The 21,620-nt window shown below is 44.8% G+C and overlaps 1 protein-coding gene across 2 annotated transcripts in view; it reads left to right on the top strand.

Moving 5' to 3' along the window:
- LOC144768746 (uncharacterized) overlaps positions 1-5,084 on the top strand; it is a 110,933-nt gene extending 105,849 nt beyond the window's left edge. For both annotated transcript variants that reach the window (XM_078652633.1, XM_078652634.1), the window contains one exon: positions 3,273-5,084. In XM_078652633.1, the coding sequence (XP_078508759.1) occupies positions 3,273-3,946 (674 nt within the window). In that variant the 3' untranslated portion in view covers positions 3,947-5,084. The remainder of the gene's footprint in view (positions 1-3,272) is intronic.
- The last annotated feature ends 16,536 nt before the right edge of the window (positions 5,085-21,620 follow it).

Here is a 21,620-nt window from a genome sequence, read left to right on the forward strand (position 1 = left end):
TGCTGAGCCGAAGATTCTGGCTAAGCTCTTGGCAAATAGACTGGTAAAAGTTTTTAGCGATCTGGTCCATCCCGATCAATCGGGCTTTATGCCTCACAGAAACACGGCCCTGAACCTACGTAGATTGCACGGGGTCTTGGCCAGAGCTCATACTCTTCGGGAGCCAGCTATAATGGCGTCTCTTGATGCAACAATGACTTTCGATACAATTGAATGGCCTTATCACTGGGCTGTCTTGGCAAAGTTTGGGTTTGGCCCCGAGTTCATTGGATGGATACGTCTGCTATACACGGAACCGCTCGCTCAAGTAGTGGTAAACAATAGAGCTTCCGCTCTATTTTTGCTTGGACGGGGCACTCGTCATGGGTGTCCCTTGTCCCCCCTTCTCTTCTCACTGGCGCTGGAGCCTCTTGCTGACTGGATTCGTTGGGAACCTTCTGTTAGGGGCATGCGGTGGTCCCCTGAATGGGAGGACAGCATATATCTCTGTATGCAGATGATATATTGCTTTATTTGACTTCTCCCCGTAAGTCCCTTATCGTGATTTTTGATGTCCTGTCCTCCTTTGGGAGAAACTCAGGACTCTCAATCAACTGGGAGAAATCCTTGTTGTTTGTTTTGAGGGGGGATCCCCCTACCCCTCCACGAAATTGTCCCATACAGATCAATACAGAAGGGTTCAAATATCTGGGAATATTCGTCTCTCTGGACCCCGCGGTCAGGTATTTCCGAAATCTCCCCCCCGCAGAGGCTTAGAGCGATATTTCTAGTTGGAGGAAGCTCCCCCTCTCGTTGTTGGGTATAGCAGCCCACTTTAAAATGATGGCTCTCCTGTGCTTTCTCTACCCCCTGCAAAACACCTTAGATGTGGTGCCACCGATTTACTTCCGTGAGATTGAGAGCCTGCAGCGGAGTTTATTGGGGTAGGCCCCGCATTGCTTTACACAAACTAACACTTTCCTGGTATGATGGAGGAATCGCCCTCCCAGATATCAAAAGATATTATTGGGCCTCCCAATTGGCGGCGATTAACCACTGCACTTACGGCCTGGTGGATGACAGGGCTATGCAATGGATAAATGGCTTCTTCCCGTGGGGAGATATAATAGAGCCCTATATTCTCGGCCGAATAAATTAGCGTTAACAGGACCATCTAAACACTCGGTTCAGATCTGGCATGATGCCACAGCTTCGCTGGGCTGGAAGAATAAACTGACTATGGCCACACCGCTGTGGGACTCCGAAAGACTTGGTATACTTTGGAACACAAAAGGGTATGATAGGTGGGATCTTATAGGGATCTCCACGGTCAAAGATATCTGGGGGAAGGGGAGAATTAAATCGTTTGAGGAAATGCAGGTGGAATACGATCTAGCAAATGCCGAATACTTCTACTATGGGCAGGTTCTTCACTCAAATGTAATTTTTTTATAAAGTGTCTATCTCAAATAAAAATTATTTCCTGTACATGTACTTGTTAGCTTGAAATTTTCTATATATCTACACATTCTTTTATTGTTTATCGCATTGTAAACTGTCTAGGAAGATACCCACATACTGTTTTTCCCTGTCCTAGAAGACTCTAGTTGCCAGGGGGTCCTTGTTTTTTCATACAGGTTCTTCACTCTCTTCTCTCAGCGCTTCCCGGGGAGACAGGGCCCCAGGAGCCCTCTCCTCTGGAGGATAGAATACTCGACGGACACCTTCCCGACAGAACGATCTCTTTGATATACAAAAAATTGATCAACCACAGATCTGACCCCCTTGAAGCACTTAGGGACAAATGGGATGCAGGATGGGATAGAGCTAGACGAGGAAGATTGGCAGACTGCAGTGTCCTCTACAAGAGAAGTCGCTATCCCAGCTCGCCTGAGACTAGTTCAACTAAACATTTTACACAGGATCTACCTCACGGGTCCACGATTAGTACATATGGGACTTTCTGACGGGGGTTATGCAAGCGACAGTGTGGTCTCCTTGGTACCTTTATACATATCATCTGGGAGTGTGAACACATCACCACATATTGGTGCAGCATTCATGACACAATGCATAGAGTCCTGGGGGTCTCCCTTTGGCCAGAGGCGAGGAGGTGCTTGCTTAACATTTAGGAGCCGACTGACTTAACTACCTCACAGAAGCAATGGGCTTCACTTGCTTTTATGATTGCTAAACGTAATTTAGCCCAACTGTGGGGAGCTGAACAACCTCCCACTCTGGAAGTGTGGGAAAACAATTTAGATTGGTGCATGTTTAGGGAGAAAACTGTATATCTTGCAAGGGGATGTCCTCGAAAGTGGTCAATGGTTTGGGGTCCCTGCAACAGCTACAGAGGAGATATTTGTACCCCACCCCCGAATTCTTCTTCTGACCCCCCCCCCCCCCCCGCCATGAAGTCCCCTTACAGTTGTAAGATTTATCCTGTGATCCTCCGGATGTGTACTCGATGGTTCTAACAGATCCTCTGTAATGTGTTTACTGCTGATGGTTTCTTTATTAAAAAGATACATAAAAAATACTGGTAATTTGCCTGTTAGACATGTATCATGGAGTTCCACAGTTTTGTCTTATAAAACGTTGTACAATTTATTTGAACTAAAACAAAAAAAGGAGTTGCCGTGCTGATACAGGATCAGTTTTTTGCATGGCAAGTGTGTGTATAAGTCTAGTTCCATCTTTGCACCTCTGCCTCCGCCCAGTTTCCTCTGTCTGTATTTAATATGCTTTTTCAGGTCTGGTAGGCAACATATTGGGAGCTCTGCTGGGTTCTCCAGCAGTATCTTGTCCCCTGCATCAGCATAGGTGCTTTGACAGATCCCTGTTGTTTTCAGAGAAGTGATTTTCCTGTCCAGTCACCACCCATTTTGTTATAGATTAACTGGATCACTTGGTCATCAGATTGTGCCCACCTCTCTCCTAGCTATGGTGCTAGAACGACGTTCTGTGGAGGTTCAAGCCCACCTATTTGACTTTGGAGCTGGTGTTTGTCTACTGACACATTGTGCCTGTGGTGTTCCCAAGCATCAAAAACAAAGTTAAACAATCTTAATAAGAATATTTAAAACCAAGACTCAACAGAATGACTCAACAGAATAAACTAAGGTATGGAAAATGGGTTCATTTGTGTTACTTTGATACTAATAATGATCAGTTAGGAATGTAATTAATTTCCACACACATCTCTGAGACTCATTTTAAAATGCTGTGTTTTCTGTAATGACATTTACATATATGACGAAAGCTAATAACCAACTCTTTTTTCAACCCAACAGGTGACAGACGAATGAAGAGACAAAAGAAAGATTTAGAGTTATTACAGTATGCCAGACCACCTGCACTCCAAAGAGCTACTACAGGGCCTAAAAGCAAGAAGCTACCACAGATATTTGACAGGGGGATAAATTCTAGAAGCAAGCCTTGGTCTGAACATGTTCAGGAAATGAAAAAGGAAAAAACTACTGAATGCAGAAGTGAGTTCAGTAATTCAGAACATGTTGATTCACCATGGGAACAACCGCAAGCAGAAATATCAAACAAATATAATGAATGTGAGAGAAATATGAACAGTTTCGTTTTTCAAAATGTTCTCCCAGATGCACATCAAAATCAGGCACCATATGAATGCACAGAGTGTGGTACAAGCTACAGTCTGAAGGAAGAGCTTGTTCAGCATATGGGATCACATTCGGGAGCGGAGCCATATGTATGTACTGAGTGTGGAAAAAGCTTCTTTCGTAAGGCAAAGCTTATTCTGCATCAGCGAATACATACAGGAATCAAACCATATGAATGTTTATTCTGTCACAAAATGTTCAGTCGAAAAGATAATCTGAATGGGCATATGAGAATACACACAGGAGAAAAACCATATAAATGTACTCAGTGTGACAAACGCTTCACTTGGAAATGTGATCTGAATTCTCATCAAAAGAGACACCAGCTTTAAAAAGGCCCCACTCATTAGGAAACTACGGATTAAATGGTAAAATAATATAAAACTGTATAAACTATGCAACTGTACTAAAGAGCAAAAAGTATGACGCAAGACTGTACTACATGGCAACAGAGGCTTCTGATTATAATATCACAACACAACCAAAAAGCAGTAGCACCGTATTATCTTCTACCTCAAAAAATGATTTATGGGAAACAATGTACAAGAGGGAAAAGCAGTATTGCAGAACAAAATGGCCTTAATATTTACAGGCACTGGAGAACTAAGCACTGCATGCAGAAATTCAACTTAATTGGTAAAACGATCCTTCCATCATTTCCTTTGGTTTTTCTTTGTTCGCCATAAGTTGGCTGGGTATGCTCAGACGTGAGTCCCTTGCTCACTTTGCCACTGGATTCAAGCAAGCCGGGCTGAAGAAGGCTGAAGGAAGAGCTTGTTCAGCATATGGGATCACATTCGGGAGCGGAGCCATATGTATGTACTGAGTGTGGAAAAAGCTTCTTTCGTAAGGCAAAGCTTATTCTGCATCAGCGAATACATACAGGAATCAAACCATATGAATGTTTATTCTGTCACAAAATGTTCAGTCGAAAAGATAATCTGAATGGGCATATGAGAATACACACAGGAGAAAAACCATATAAATGTACTCAGTGTGACAAACGCTTCACTTGGAAATGTGATCTGAATTCTCATCAAAAGAGACACCAGCTTTAAAATGGCCCCACTCATTAGGAAACTACGGATTAAATGGTAAAATAATATAAAACTGTATAAACTATGCAACTGTACTAAAGAGCAAAAAGTATGACGCAAGACTGTACTACATGGCAACAGAGGCTTCTGATTATAATATCACAACACAACCAAAAAGCAGTAGCACCGTATTATCTTCTACCTCAAAAAATGATTTATGGGAAACAATGTACAAGAGGGAAAAGCAGTATTGCAGAACAAAATGGCCTTAATATTTACAGGCACTGGAGAACTAAGCACTGCATGCAGAAATTCAACTTAATTGGTAAAACGCTCCTTCCATCATTTCCTTTGGTTTTTCTTTGTTCGCCATAAGTTGGCTGGGTATGCTCAGACGTGAGTCCCTTGCTCACTTTGCCACTGGATTCAAGCAAGCCGGGCTGAAGAAGGCTGAAATGCCAGAAACCGGTCCTCGGTAGCTTGTTTCCGGTCCAGGGAAGGCATGGCTTGGCAGTTCGGGCTGGACTGTTCCCATGAGGCACAGGGTCAGATTGATTTGCATATGGCCATGTCTGAACTGGGGTGGCAGAGTGGGCTAAAGAACGGTGATGGATTAAACCCAGATCAGTTGACTGGGGGTGAGTGCTTGTATTGTCAACGCTCCGTCCATCATTTCCTTTGGTTTTTCATATAATTTGTAATCAGAACATTAGAAGGAAAATGTGGTAGAACAACAGTTAGACATTAGGCAAACAGACAGGCTCATTCAAGTAAGTAAATGAGTATGATTTCCAGAGGGTAGCACACACCACAGAAATGTAAGTCCAGCGTTCAAGTGTCTTAACTGGAAGAGTAATGGTGTCACAGAATTAAATAGTACTGATTAGTCAGTATACTCAATTTGTAGCTATGATTATCACACAATAACATTAGAGACCTAACTATAACAGCTGCCTGACAAGTGTTTGAGGAAACCGTTCCACACTGTAGCGATGGTTTCAAAATGTCATGTTTGGCTTTTGCATGTGTGCGAGAGCTCTGTTTGAGTCAACAGGTCATTTGCTACAGACTTGCACCATTTGTCACATCTCTCAACAAATTTTTATTCAATTATGCATTCCTGCTTTCCCTGACTGCTCTAGTTTTATGGTTCTGAGGCAAGAGCGAACCAATGCAATTCTTCAAAAGATAATATACAATTGTATGTGTAACAAAAATAAAATGTAATCTTTCAAAGCAGGATACGTTCAGTATGCCCAGACTATGTTTCATTAAAGCAGGGGGAGCTAGTTATTGTATATACTTACAGGTCTACCACTACAGGTTTTTAACATTGCATTGAATGAATCTTAAAAAGAAGAAACAATAACAAAAGAAACATGGGCATCATGTACAAAACGTTTTGCAGTTGCAAAGTCTCCTAATAGCAAAGAAAGGCTTTGTGATCACCAAAGAATATATTAGTATATAATATATCCAGTTTAAAAGTTGTAAAAGTCTTTCTGACTCATGCAAGAGGTTTGCAACCCATTTGGGCATAAAAGGGGTGTGCATCTCCTATTTGAGAGTAACAATGGGGTGTATCGATGCTCTGCAGAAGCAGTTGTGGTCACAACCACTGATATATTAACACCTCAAATGCACTTATATCAGATTTGCAGTGGGGTCAGCTTCCCATTTGGAGATTGTGTAGGGTGGCCTCCAGGAAAACACTCCATGCTCCCCCCAATGTTTTCCAACATGGGAAACAACATGTTCGAGGCATGAGTGGCTGTAGATACACATGCTTTGCATAAGACCACCATCTAGTGTTGGGCCCGGATGATTGCAAGTTGTTTTTCTTTGATGAATTATTTTTGAGTCACAAGGCAATGTGACTTCTCCCTTTGCCATCATTGCACATGGGCATTGACTCCAGCATTAGATTGTTTTTTTCCGCCAAGGGGTTCGGATGTACTCCCTCTCGCTCCGGTTCGACAAAGTCCTATCGGCCTCCGTTCCGTTAGCTAGTTATCTACATTCAACGATATTGTTTCTATCGAGTAGTTTATACTACATCTCGAATATCTTCAACAGGTTGGATCTAAAAAATAACCTCTCGCCCTAAGGGCCACGCCCGACTCCATAGTTTCCACTCGGTCAGCTCACTAAGAAAATAAGCTGATAATGGACCGCACTCCATTCCATTTCTGTCTGCAGTGCCATTACAAATATCCCCATACATATCTCCATTTGGTCTGTAATCTATACCTCTCGACTGAGCATAAAGAAGATACTTGTGAAGTATGTAACTCATTCTGGTTGAGGAAAACTCTTTGCGACTGATGTGCGTGCTGTCTCGAGATGCAGCGCAGGAAAACAGACAACATGCCAGATATCTTCGGTCTGCTCGATCAAGATGAGGAGGCAAATAAAGCCCAAAAAGGATCTTTATCCATACACAGTGCCGGTTCCGAATCTGAACAGCAACAATACTTAGAAATGGTTGAATCCTTCCAAGAATGTCAACCCATGAGTACGTCGACCCCTGATCCGAAACATAAAAAGTCTCTTTCTACTGAAACACCTGCTCACAGGCCACCACTGCAAAAAAGCCATGGCGCGCAACGAAAACCATCTTCAGAACCCTCGCCTTCAGACTCTGCAACAGAAGGACGTCTTTTGGCAGGAGCCTCCACTGCCAAATTGAAAAAAGATACAGAGGTGACAAAATCAGTGGGGGTCCTTCAAACCACAAAATGTTGTGGTTCCTTTTGCCGCCCATCATTTAGACAAGGCGCTAGGTCTTGCCACTACTGACATAGCAGCATTCTCATACAAGGGCCAAACCCAATTCTTACCTTCATAGGGATTTTACAGAGGATCCTGTAGAGCAAATAATTTCAAAGGCCGTGGAAAATCCACACGCACGGCCAATAGCAACAGTTCCAAACAGTGACTTCAGTCAGGTTCCCCCCTAATATTTAACTCCTGTAGGGGGACGTTTGAAATTCTTTCTGCCACAATGGAAAAACATCACCACAGATCAATGGCTGTTGGATATTATCCAACATAGTTATTGTCTGGAGCGCAGCACCACTCCTTCAAACATTCCTCCTCCCAAACACAACCTCTCTGTTCAGCACCAACTTCTGTTAAAACAAGAGATATAAGCTTTTTTATCAAAAGGAGGAATAGTCAGTTCCAATGCACCAACAGTTAACAGCAGTATATTCCCTAAACGTTCTTATTCCCAAAATGGACGGCTCACTCAGACCTATTTTAGATCTCAGAGTATCAACTGAATACATTTTGTCAGAACATTTTCACATGGTCAGCCTTCAGGAGGTCATACCTCTACTTCAGCATGGAGATTTCATGGCCACATTAGACCTCAAGGACGCCTTCTTTCATATACCCATTCATCCAACCCATCGCAAGTACCTACGTCTTCTGTTTCAAGGCAAACATTATCAGTTCAAAGTACTTCCTTTCAGAGACACAACAGCTCCAAGGGTATTCACAAATTTTTTATCAGTGTTTGGAGTACATCTAAAGAGAAAAAGTAATGTCTTTCTTTACCTAGACGATTGGCTTTTAAAAGCAAACAGCCCAAAAGTATGTAGTCAGTATACTCAACAGACCCTAACTCTTCTACAACAGTTAGTGTTCACAGTCAATCTGAAAAAGCCATATCTAGGGGCATTCTCAACACACAACTGGCACTAGCAACTCCAAATTCAAGTCAAATAGTACTAAGACTACTGGGCATGATGGCATCATGTATAGCCATAGTTTCAAATGCTAGACTGCATATGAGACCACTGCACCTTTCATCAATGGAGTCAGTCAGAGGGTCACCTTCAAGATCTAGTGTTGATAGACAGATGCACACATCACACTCTGCATTGGTGGACTCCCTTCAGCTATCATGCCTAGCACAGAGGATATGGCATTTAGCTCTACATCACAACATCTGTCTCTTAGCAGAACATATCCCTGGAAGGAGAAATCAAGTTGCAGACCTCCTCAGCAGGATGCAGTAACAAGTCCACGAGTGGGAACTTCAACCCAGAGTCCTACTCACATACTTTCACAGTCGGGGTTTCCTCAAATAAACCTATTTGCAGCCCCAGAAAATGCAAAATGCCAAAGCTTCACAGTCAGATTCTCGCACCCTTTATGCAAGGGCAGTGCCCTATGGATCAATTGGTCGGGGATATTTGCATACTTTTTTCTCCTTCTCCCACTACTTCCATTTGTGATCAGGAAGTTATGGAAAACTTCACTCACACTAATACTAGGTGCACTCACATGGGCTCATCAACCATGGTCTACCACCCTACTAGAACGTTCTCAGGTGCCACACAAGCAAAACTTCCCTTCCACCTGGACCTTGTCACACAGAACCATGGAGAAGTAAGACACCCCAATCCCAAAGAGATGAACCTTGCTATATGGCCCTTGAAGTCATTGAAACTGGGTACCTTAATCTTCCACAAGATTGTATGGGTGATCCTAAGGAGGCGCGTAAACCAACTACTAGACAATTTTACAGGGCAAAATCAAAAAGGTTTGTAATTTACTGTCAAACCAAAAACTGCAGACCATTTGATGTACAAGTACAAACTATTATTTGTTATATTTTACATCTACAACCATCAGGTCTAGTCTATACTTCTATACAACTACATTTAGCTCATATTGCTGCTCATCTACAAAATAGACAACATACATCTTTATTTAATGTACCAGTCATTAAAGCTTTCATGGAGGGACTTAAAAGAATTATTTCTCCCAGGCTACCACCAGCACCAGTTTGGAACCTTAAAGTTGTCCTAACTAGGCTCATGGGTCCTCCTTTTGAGCCATTGCATTTATGTCAACTTAAATTTTTATCCCGCAATGTTGCTTTTTCAATAGCAATCACTTTCTTTAGACAAGTTGGTGAACTCCAGGCATTAACGTTACAAATAGGCCATAGCTGGTTATCAGATGGCCTTTTAAGTGTTAATATTGGTGGGCTATGAGATGAAATTGATATATCCCTTCCATTTAACAAATAACGGGTTTTCATATGACAATTTGTAGCGCAGGAGTATGTCTGATATTACTGCTTCCTTGTTTTTCCAAAGATTTTTTTATGTCAGTACTTGGGAGAAACAACATGAGAATAACAACAGATGTATATTGAAACCTAGATTTATGTCCACAGTAGTTGAGGATTAGCTCTGCACATTGGTTGAAATGAAAAAATGCCATTGAGAAATACCTTCTGCCTTGAATGAATAAATCTAGACGGAGGTTTGAGGTTTGAGCTTTGCACCTTTACAACAAGATACATCATATGAGTAGTAATTGTGGCATCCTTACAGCGCTGGTTATGTTGGAAAGGTGACCCTTCCTTTGTAACATGAGATGTAGTCAAGGGGAATGTCAACCACTGCAAGATGGCGCCCGCTTTCAATACTATCTTGTTTTTGGGGATTTTTGAATATTGAGAAACACCCCTGCGGCCCCGGATTGGGTGTTCATCTGTTTCCATATGGGAGAGAGGGAGGGGCCGATGACCATTTTCCTGGGTACGGTCTGGTACTTCATAGGGCGTGGGAGTTCTTGGCACTCCTGGAGTCCTCGAACGCGCCCCCACTGGTGTAACGGTGAGTGGGGAGGTCATTGGGTCACAGGTGGCTACTTGAGACCTTTTGTAGATGCTGAGACGAATTGTGGAGGATCCAGATGTAACATGCATAGATATGGCCAGGTCTCTGCCTTTCTTTGTTCTCCTTCACTTATGTATAGCAAAGGTGAATTTGTAAGGAGTTTTTAGAAACCGAAATGGCATACAAATTCTAAACACACCTTGAGGCTTTTAACAATCTAATAATGGAGAACGTGTGATAGGATACTGTGGGCTTAAATACTTCATGATGGTGAAGAAATATTTGTGTACATTCACAGGTATGTGCTGTTGGCTGCATTTTATTTTACGGGGGAGGCAAAAACTGTAGCTCCCCTGGTGAGTTGCTGGTAGGAGCCCACCTGGCAACCACCTGGTAATTATGTTATTTGTTCAAGATATACTTTGTGAGAAGTGTGGTAATCTGGGAATGTCGACATAGAATAACAACGTTTGTGTTTTTCTTTGTCTCTGGCACTATCTTTCATTTATTGTGTATATCAACCATAACAGATTTAAAAACCGTCAGTGAGGTGGAAATGCGACCCCGTGCTCTGATGAAATTGCCATAAATTTTGTAAGGCAATGAAACATGTCGGCCGTTCCAGCTAAAATACTGTTTCTTTTAATCTGAGTGTGGACACTATCAAAATAAAGAGTGTGTGGAATAATTGTCCAAAACTCATTTTTAACTAAGAAATTAAATTTCTTTTTTGCACATTACGCGGTCTAGACAGTTGATGGATGATATCATCTACACGTTATTCTTTCTTCCCCATTTCACATGAGCCTGCGATTTGGGCAACACTTCGTTTTCTTTTTCTTTCTGTCAAGAAAGTTGCTAGTGATGACCGAACGAGCAAACTGGTGAGTGCCAACCAGTAGCTCCATGGATGGTGCTTACGTTAGGCACTTGCTGACTTCTCCACTTTTTCTTTGGTGGGTGTGAAATTAATTGGGGATGGTAGATCTATACTGTAGGAGAGTAGGGTCTGCTTCCTATGGTCACCCCCACTTTTTGCTGTGATACTCTGGTTTTTCGACTTTAGTGTAGCTGTGGGCCTGCTAATCAGACCCACAGCCCAGCTGTTCTCTCTCTAAATTTATACCATGTACTTTAGGTACATACCTAATTGGGAATTGGGTCACCTTGGTGAGCCCCTGTGTAGTGTTCCATAGGTATACACATAGGTGCATCCAAGGCCTACCAGGGGCTGCAGCATGTAGTATGCCACCCCTGGCTGGCCATCCAAACTGACACCACGGGATGATCACTCAGCTGGGACAAGGTGGTGTAATCACCCCTTGGTTAGATATAGTATACCTATATCTACCCTTATATATAGACACGTATATAACTATAAGTCACTCCTATGGCAGGCCTTGACAATCCTGAAGGCAGAGTGCTTGGTTTTATGTGAAAGGGTGCTCTAGCATGAGCTGAGCCCTTCTGCAGCTTTCGGAACCATGTCCTCATAGCTGTTCTATGATATAGCTATACCATATACTCTTAAGTGCATTATAATTCTCGCGGTTAATGCTAACTTTGGTTTGGCTTTATCAAAACATGTCGTGTAAGGTGTCAAACATTTTGGAATACTACCCCCCCCCCCCCCAGTTCTGGCGGCAGGGGTAGCATTCCACCCTTCTAGAGGGAGAAGACATGTAGTTACTGCTTTACCCGGTTAAAGGTAAACAGAGCCTCAGCATCACAAAATGGATGCTGTTGCCACAGACACGAGTCTGACCTCCTGCAGGTGGATGAAACTCCGGCAAGGGAGGCCTGGACAATATGTTTCCTGTCGCGGGAGCACCTCCCCAGACAGCCTGTAGTGGATTGGGCAGGGTGGGTTAAATGGAAAGATGCTTTTCCAGACTCTGCCTGGGGCACACAAGGTGCTCCATGCATAGCCCGGTTCAAACCAGTTGCTGGAGCACTCCAGCCCCGCTCTGGTGCGAAACTGGACAAAGGGAAAGGGGTGTAACCACCCCCTTCTCAGGGTCCACCCATAGGAGGGACCTAGCAGGTTATCCAGCCCCTTAAATCAGTATAAAGATAGGAGCTGTGTCTAGAGACATTAGAATATCCTGGACTGAAACTCTGAAACGAAACTCTTGGACCTTCGACGTTCTATACCGACTAGAAGACTGAAGATATCTCCCTTGTGGTCAAGGAGTGACCACCCTGTGCAAACAGGCACCACCAGTAACTTGCCGGTTTGCTTTGTCGGCGCTCCCGCCGGATCCCGAAGACTCAGCGATTCAGGAACTGGACTTCCAGAATTCTCTGACTCCGATCCACATCCACAGCAAAGCTGAGACCCGTGGCGGACACGAGAGAAGTGGGAGCGGACACCCTGGACTACCTGCTCTTTGCTAACCGTGCAGCTTCAGAGGTATCCTCGAAGTTGTGTTTTGGGGTTTGAGAAGCCCCAGACCAGAGTGCCATTTGCACCGAAGCTCAGCCCTCCACACTCCACGAGTGCCGCTTGGGGCCTGCTCTTGCATTTCAGCTCGACACAACTTCCCGGTTGCTAGCCCGTTGGCTAGTTATCCCTCCGAAGACTTTCTTTTGAAACTACACCACTTGCCTGGTTGCTCCAGGCTTGCTACAGCTTCCCTGCAAAGGAAAAGCTCCCCGGATACCGACACCGCAGTTAACTAGATCCTTTGTGGGACAGCTCGAATCCAGCTCCTGGTCGTCGTCGACGCCTCCTGGTCCTCGTGGCTGTAGAGACAAGCATCACCTCCTTAACCTGAAACACTCGACATCGCCTGGTTCCTTCCTGGTTCCTTCCTGGTCACTGGCTAGTGACCGAGACTCTGTCCCCTCTGCTTTCAGGTTCTTCACATCTTCGATCCACCCTTGGATCCACACGGACCCTTTTCGCCTGGTCGCCTGCAGCACTTCTTTGCAGCTCTCCATAGGAAACAGCGAAGAAACCCGACACGAAAGAACACCTATGCACCGGCTTCCCTGGGTGAGGTAACTTGAGTACTCCGGTGCTCCCGTGGGTGTTGACTCTCGAAGTGTCCTAGTTTAAAAGGGTTTTACCGTAGCCCATCCGGAAGTGTCCTTAATACTACTTTGTAACTTTTACGTTCCCATTATAACTCTATGGTAACTCGCAACTGTGTTTAGACACTGCACGCGTCTCCCGTGGGCCTCCTACTTCCAAACCCTTGGTTGTCCAGTGTAGCCCCAGCGATTGCCTAGGCACTAGGCCTATTTACTATTCCTGAAGTGTTTCTTATACCACTTACTTAGTGTATGGTTCGTGAGGCCCCTAGGGCAGAATTGTATTTGTGCAACTTATAGTATGCTCAATGAGTAACTTGTAATGTATCTCGATCTCTGACCTCATAAAGAGTGCAGAGGGGTGTTAGTAATAAATACATATATATTTGATATATACTTTGTGTGGTGTCCTTTCATTTGGTATTCAAGGGATTATAATTGGTAAAACAGCTTGCTTTACATGCTCTCTGAAGTTTTAGCCTAAGACTGCTGGTCCATGCTGCCACTAGGATAGCTGATCTATACGGTTGACTTTACAACCACCATCATAAGGGTCGTTTAGACTGGTGCAAGGGGCCCACTAGAATAATGGACAACATATGCCAGGCTAACTTCTCACATATACAATTTTTTATGAGAACACTTAGAGGTGGGCATGACCGAACTACTGAGCATAGTCCTACCTAGGAGTACATAATACTCACTTAATATAAGCTATAAAGAGTTAGTGTTCTGTGTAACCAGGTCATTTGTGTATGGATTCTGTGAGTGGAGGGCGACCTGGTAATATTCCCTCTTTTGCTTCAATGTTTTTGCTGACTAATGAACATTAGAAGAACCTTTCTTCCATTTGCACAAAAATTAAGTTGTCTTAAGGACAAACCCAAAATTCCTTCCTAAAGTAGTCTTTCCTTTTCATATGAACCAATCTATTGAATTACCTGTGTTATGTCCAAATCTAGACTTGAGGCAGAAAGAGCTGTTCATGCTGTGGATGTTATAAGAGCTTTAATGTATCACATTGAAAGAACTTAAGGTTTCAGAAAGACAAAGCAAATATTTGTTGCTTTCTCATCTCCACACACTGTAAGGCCAATTTAAAAAAAATGGATTTGCTAGATTGATAGTTAAATGCATCCAAACATGTCATGCTAAAGCTAAACAACAGCTGCTAGTTACCCCTAAAGCCCAATCCACTAGAAAAGTTGGTGCTTCTATGGCATTTTTAGGGGATATTCCAATTGTTGAAATATGGTCTACACCACATACTTTTACTAAACATTATTATATGGATGTAGCAGCAAGACAACAGTCTAATGTTGGACAGGCTGTACTACATACTCTATTTCAAACAACCCCAACCCCCACAGTATAGCCACCACTTTGCTTTCTTTGAAAAGCCTATATAACTACAGCCACAAATGCCTTGAACAGATTATGTTACTTAGTAAGCATCTGTTCTTGGCATGTAGTGCTGTAGATCTACATTTATTTACATTATCTGCAGGGTCATCACATATTCTACACTATTTCCAACTGCATTCTCACCCGTTCGCTACAAACCAATCTAAAGATGGAGTTGATGCCCTTGCGCATTGTTAAAAAAGGAAGGAGTCGCATTGCCTTGTGACTCAAAGAATTCTTTGAAGAAAAACAACTTGTAATCATCCAAGCCTAGATGCCAGGCATATACAAAGCACGTGAATCTATAGCACTACATGACAAGAACAGATGCTTACTGTGTAAGTAACATAATCCTTTTTTAACCATACCTGTTCCACTAATCGACACAGCTGCTTTTATTTTATTTTTTTTAATGGTTCCCATTTTGGAAAGCAAATGCATCGATAATCGCATGCTGTTGCATACAGACCTCTATGCTTGCATTTAGTGCCTTCACAGAGGACCATCACAAATTGCAACTATACTAATTAATATTCATTAGGCATGTTGTTTTGTGAACCTATGCAAATGTACAATTTGCAATGTGCCCTATTAGTACCTGTTAGTTGACTTCCTGTTCGCATTTCAAAGGGTCACCAGACAATGATGTTACAGTAAATTTCCCAGCGTCCATCTCAGCAGGAAAGTGACATCATTGCATTTCTCAGCATCCATATCTCATGTATGCCAATAGACCTGGTTCAGACGGGAAACTACTGACTTTAGCTGCCTCTCGCCTGAAATTGTCTTTCCTTCAATGTATTTGAATTGTAAATATTAAGTCTCAAGATTTTTTTGTCCCAAATCTCCCTCTTACTTGTTTAAAATGTTGGCATCTTTGCATGGGTTTGGGGCAGCTAAAAGATCCAGTGCTGGTGTAGAGGCATTAATTCTTAAACGCAGATAATTTAAGTTTGTGTTCATTAGAATCCCAGGGACGACCGAGAACAGGTCTCCTACAGACAGGAAGCAGCTATGACTTTTGCTCCTGTCTGCAGCTAAAAGGTGCTCAGTTCTCTTTAAAGCTTTGGGCCCGAAGAGGTGACTTTCCGTGACTGTTGTCAGGCACGGCACCGTTCATCTGTTTGGGATGGGCTTTGGTAGGGCACAATGAGTTTCAGATTTGAGAAAGGCCAGATTTCACAAAGCCTTTTCTTAGCATCCTAATTATAGACGCCTTTACTACCCAAGGGAGACAGGAGGGCCTGTTGTCCCTGCTTGCATTAGGGCCCATGGCACCCTTGCTACTACACTGAACATTTACTTTTTTTGTTTGTTTACAAGTAGGTCCCTGGCCAGGAGTGATGTACGCCAAATAAGTCACTTCACGACTGGGAGCGTCTGTAGCTGAAGTGCCCCACGTGTCACAGTGGAAATCATCACATTCTCTCTTTGTACCTGTTAGACCTGGCATCTTTGGCGTGGTCTGGGCCCTGAAGAAGCTGAGGCCCTACCTGTTTGGGGCTCACTTCCGTGTTCAGACAGACCACAGGCCCCTCATATGGTTGATGCAGATGAGGGGTGAGAACCCAAAACTGTTGAGGTGGTCCATCTCCCTACAGGGAATGGACTTTACGGTGGAACACCGCCCTGGTACAGAACACGCCAACGCTGATGGTCTGTCCAGATTTTTCCGCCTTAGTGAAGAGAACTCCCAAGAGGGTGGGCAGTTCTCCCCACTTTCAGCTGGAGGGGACACATGTTAGACCTGGCACCTTTGGCGTGGTTTCCCCTGTCTTTTTGGCCTCTACCTCCTGTTTTATGCTGTGCTGGATTTTGTTTTTGCTGGTTTAGATGCTTTGGACACTCTGCCACCTCTGATCAGTGTCGGAGTGTAACTGCTCCCTGTGTAAATTGTTATTATGATTGGATATACATGATTGGCATATTTGTATCACCAAGAAGTCCCTAGTAAAATGCACTGGGTGTGCCAGGGCTGGTGATGACAAATGCTACTAGTGGGCCTGCAGCACTGATTGTGCCACCCACAGGAGTAGCCCCAAAATGGTGTCTCAGGCCTGCCACCGCAGTGCCTGTGTGCAGTCTGTGAACTGCCATGTCCTCCTGGCCAGTGTCCCCACTGACCAGGCCTAACCCTTCCCTTTTTGTGCACATTGGTCACCCCTATGGAAGGCCCAAGGTACCCCTTTGGGCAGGGTGAAGTGTATGTGAAAGGTAGAGCATGTACTTGTGCAGGTGACATGCTCTGGTAGTGAATTACAGCCATTTTCGTTTTTCACTGCTGCAAGGCTATCTTGCTCCATAGGCTATCATGGGGAATGCTGGCTACAGTGGCTACCAGCGTATCTTCCCATAGGAACAAGATAGGACATAAAAGTCTAGTATCCCTGAACTCAGAATTTAATAAGACACCTTTTGGGAAAGGTTGTTTTTGAATCCTGTGATTGAGAACAGCACTTTTAGAAAGTTGTTGTTCTCTTGTCTGCCCTTTCTGTGTGCCTTGGCCTGTTTGTGTATTGACTGTCTGGTTTGAGAGTGACAGGGGCTGGGGATTCCCCAGGAAGCTGGCTGAGTCAGCCCTAGGCTGAATGACTGCATTGCAACTTGAGTGGTGGGAGGAGATAGCACCTGGGCCTGAATAGGGCTGTGCCTGCCTTCCACAATGCTGGCTCCACCTCCTGCTGGGCGGTCGACGACCCTAGCCCTCCCTCTGAAAGGAAAGGAGAAGCCAGGAAAATAATGTGCTCAAGGAACACCCAGAACTGGTTCAGACCGGGCTCAGGGCCCACTTGCGCAAAGAGAACAAAGACTTTTAGGGGTATAAGTACAGGACCCCTGACAACAGAAAATGAGATCATCCTGGAATCAAGAAGGAACCTCTGCCAAGGAGAAAGCTGAAACTGAATAAGGAAGATTGTCCAGCTGTTGCTCTGCTGGATTGCCCTGCTGTTGCTTTGCTGCCAAGGAGAGGGGAACGACTTTGCTTTGTGCTGTGTCCCCTTGCTTGAAGGAATCTCCAAGGGCCTGAGAAGAGCTGGCTCCCTGTTTTGAAGTCCCAGGAACAAAAGGACTTCACCCCAGCTTCTCTTGAGCTCTACTGAGAGAGCTCTGTCCTTCCTGGAGTGCGTGGCCCATGTGTGGTATCTCTGGAAGTTGTACCTGTGTTGGGAAGCTGGAAATCACGCTTTAAAGACTTTGCTACAGAAAATGTATTGCATCGCTCGTTGCGGAGCGCATCCCTGACAGTGCAAGGAAATTCCCGCCGCTACGAAGGCCGAGATCATCGCAGCGCTTGTTGCCGCTGCCAGAGCCGTCGCATCCTTTGTTTGCAGGATGCACCAGACCGGTGCGGGAAGACTAACATCGCTGCGAGTGTCGTCGCAGAGCCTGTCGTCGCTGGGTGAGATCGCCTCACCGCTTGCTTGCAGATCGCATCACGTCGCTGCGAACATCGTCGCAGAGCCATCGCATCGAGGAGCTGCGAGAGAGAGATCGCCGCTGGATTGCGCATCGTCGCCCCGGAGATCGTCGCAGCCCCTACGAGATCGACGCATCGTGCCTTTGCGAGAACAAACTTCCTACGGAACCTACGCACCGGAATCCATACAAGTGGCCTTCCTCCCCATACAGATCGGATTCGTCGCAACACTGCAGCGGGGTTGTAGCATCGCCTTCCCAAGGTCTCAGGAGCAACGCAGCGGTTGTTTTCCACCGCACCAGCTTCTGCTTTTGGAACTTTGTCGCATCTAAAGGTACTGTTGGCTAAACGTGACGCAACTGTGAACTTTTCACGCAACTGTGGATTATTTTTATCGCAACCTTAAGAACTCTTTCGCAACCATATTCTTGAACTGTGTATGTTGGATTTTGTTGTTTTGGTCATGTGTAGTTTAGATTAAATACCTTTATTTTTCTAAACTGTTGTGGAGTCAGTTTGTGGTGTTTTCACTGTATTACTGTGAGTGTTGGTACAAATACTTTACACATTGCCTTCTGATTAGCCTTGACTGCTCGTGCCAAGCTACCTAGAGGGTGAGCAGGGGTTATCTCAGATGGTTTCCTCCTTACCCTGACTAGAAGCAAGGGTCCCTATTTGGACAGTGGTACCTACCCTTGCCAACTAGAGACCCCCAGTTCTAACAGTACCAAGTATCATCCTGGTTGCCCAAGACAGCCCATCCTCACTGCCCTTGCCTGAGAGGAGTGGGCATTGGGGAGTGACTCTAGGGACTCACATTAATTTAAATTATCCTATTCATGCTATGCATAATAATATTGTTGTCACTGATTCTAGATGGCCGCCTCCAGGCACGCCAGTAAGGCATCACTTGCCTTACTGGCATCCTACAAGAAGAGAACCCGCATATGTACTCCCTTTAAGAGAAGCTCCCAGAGTCCTGCCACTACTACGCCTCCACAACATTGTGCTTCGATCGTCTGCTATGTTCTAGGCCACAGTGCCTTGAAATCAATCTCCTTAACACTCCAAGCTGGTCATATGTGGTCCCGGATATTTCTTCTTACTGGGCTTACTACTTGTATGTCTTTCCCCATCTCCTTCATTAACTGGTTTTTATTTAAATCTTGGGAAAGCCTCAGGTCTCTTATATGCCCAGTTGTGTGTCCTCCTCAGAAACAGATCTGGTGTGCTGTAACAAGTTCCACAGTATAGCAATACTTCTCACCCAACCACCCAAATGTTCCCTTTTGTAGATACAGGACCTACATTTCGAGCCCTGATACCTCTCAGACGGACAGTGTGACCTTGCACGGAACTCTGAAGAAAAAGTTTCACTATCCATTTGTTCTGTACACACCTTTGGCTGAAAAGGAACAAAGGAACACGACAACCAGAATGGACAAAGTAGGCCAGGGAGGGTTATCATGGTGCACATTTTTTTGTGACAGTCACATAGTTCGCAATGCTAAGTAAGCCCCTACTTTTTGTGTGATCCAGTAATAGTTGTGAAAGGGATGACCAAGATTTAAAGGCAGGGATGCATTGGGGGTGCCAGTAGTGAAATGGCAGGAGTCGGGACCGAGCAAGATTGAGATACATTGGCCAATGTGTCACTGTGTGGATCCCAGGACTAAAACAGCAAGGCGCATTGGCAGAGCTGTGTGTGGTAGTCAGTACTCAGCAGCAGGTGGCCCAAGCAGGAGTAATATTCCTTGGAATGGTGGCAGTGGGAACCAGTGGTGAGATGGAAAGGGTAGCACAGTACAGGGAAGGGTTAAGATGCATTGGCAGATCTCGAAGTGTGCTGTTCCTAGTAATGAAAGTGCAAAGGATGCTGCAATGCAGCAGCATAGCGAATTAGCAGAACAGCCCTGCCTAGTACCAGGCATCAGGAGTTAGACGAACGCCTTTCTATGTAGTGGTCCGCATCACCACACTGAAATGCAGAGGCACACATTTCTACTAGCACCTCCTCAGCTGTTAAGCTGAAGCACGCTAATTATCACCACTGTGTAACTGTGCAAGTTTGTGGCAGCACTTGTTCTGCACTGTGTACGGCAGGCTTTGGGGCGGGCTCATCGGAGCTTGCTCTGTTTCATTGTATTCACCTGACACAGTGGCATTCAGCAAGGACGTCACATGAGTCAGTCTGATTTTTGTTCAATGGCTACTGGCAAGACAACGAGGATGTACACTTGTGTCACACAGGCACACCTATATGTGGGCTGGTGAAGGCACGCGAGCAGGTCACTACAGTGACAGTTTCAAACAGTGCATCGCAGTGCAATGGAGTGGTCGATCTTGTGCCTTAGTTGAGCCGGCACTGTAGTGAGCGGCTGTAGTGTAAGAGTAATCACTGAGTTGTGCTCAGTTATCAATTGTAACACAAGCAAACCTCTCTGAGAAAGACGTTTTTTATAATAAAAACATGAAACACACACAGTAATTACTTCATTCCGTTTTGGTTGGATACTTGAAACATGTGATTCGTGACTGTTGTGAAAAAAGTGACCAGTGCATGGCATATAGTGACACTTATATACAATTTATACAGTGGAGGGACGGGGAAGGGGTAATGTCTTTCGTTAGATGGCCAGTTTTACAGAGTTGATATTCCAAGGAAACAGAAGGTTAGTGTCCAAGTTCCTGGGGGTATCTTGGCCAAGTGTGAGCGTCGACGTTTCGACCCTATAGCGCCCCAATTGGTGGTCACGGCGGGTCTTTATCAAGACAAGGGGAGTGGGGACCTGAAAAATAAGTAAGGGGGGTGTGTCGGAGAGGCGTGGATTGATATTGCAATGTCACAAATGACAAAAGTGGAGATTTACTTACAGGTAGGTCTGGAATCCAAAGGGAGGCCTGTCGGTCGACCTGGATGGGGATTAAAACTGGTTTAAGACAGAGTAGTATTGATCTAGATCGAAATCTAATTTAGAGGTGACTGGTTAGAATTATCCATGCGTATACGGGTGGTTAAGCTTAGGCAATATTGGGTATGGTTTGATGATTTACGCACGGGGTGCCCAGTAATGGCACATTGGGGCCGACCACCTCGATGCCCCGATTAATTGCGCGGGGGAATTATTGCGGAGCAGTAGGAGCGGTTGCTTACCCTCGGTTCTGCGATCTGGGTTAGTACCGCTGGCGTCAAAGCGGGATCAAAGCGCCTTCAGAGCTGTCAGAGTAAAGCTTGATCGGAAAGAATGAGCCCGGGAACCCAGAGAAGATAAGTGTGCTCGTTGCTGGGCAACGCGGGTCGGCGGTGCTGACGCGCCGCGGCTCACCCAATCAAACTAAGGGCGTGGATCAGAGATGCGTAAGCCTCTTCTCCTCGAGGACGCATTGCACGTCGGTTGCTAGGAAACCCAAGTGCTTCAGTAAAATGTGCCATGATTGGCCCATGTGCCATGTCTTGCATTGCGGGAAA

This window comes from Lissotriton helveticus, chromosome 7 (assembly GCF_964261635.1).
Source record: "Lissotriton helveticus chromosome 7, aLisHel1.1, whole genome shotgun sequence".
In the NCBI taxonomy this organism is placed as follows: Eukaryota; Metazoa; Chordata; class Amphibia; order Caudata; family Salamandridae; genus Lissotriton; species Lissotriton helveticus.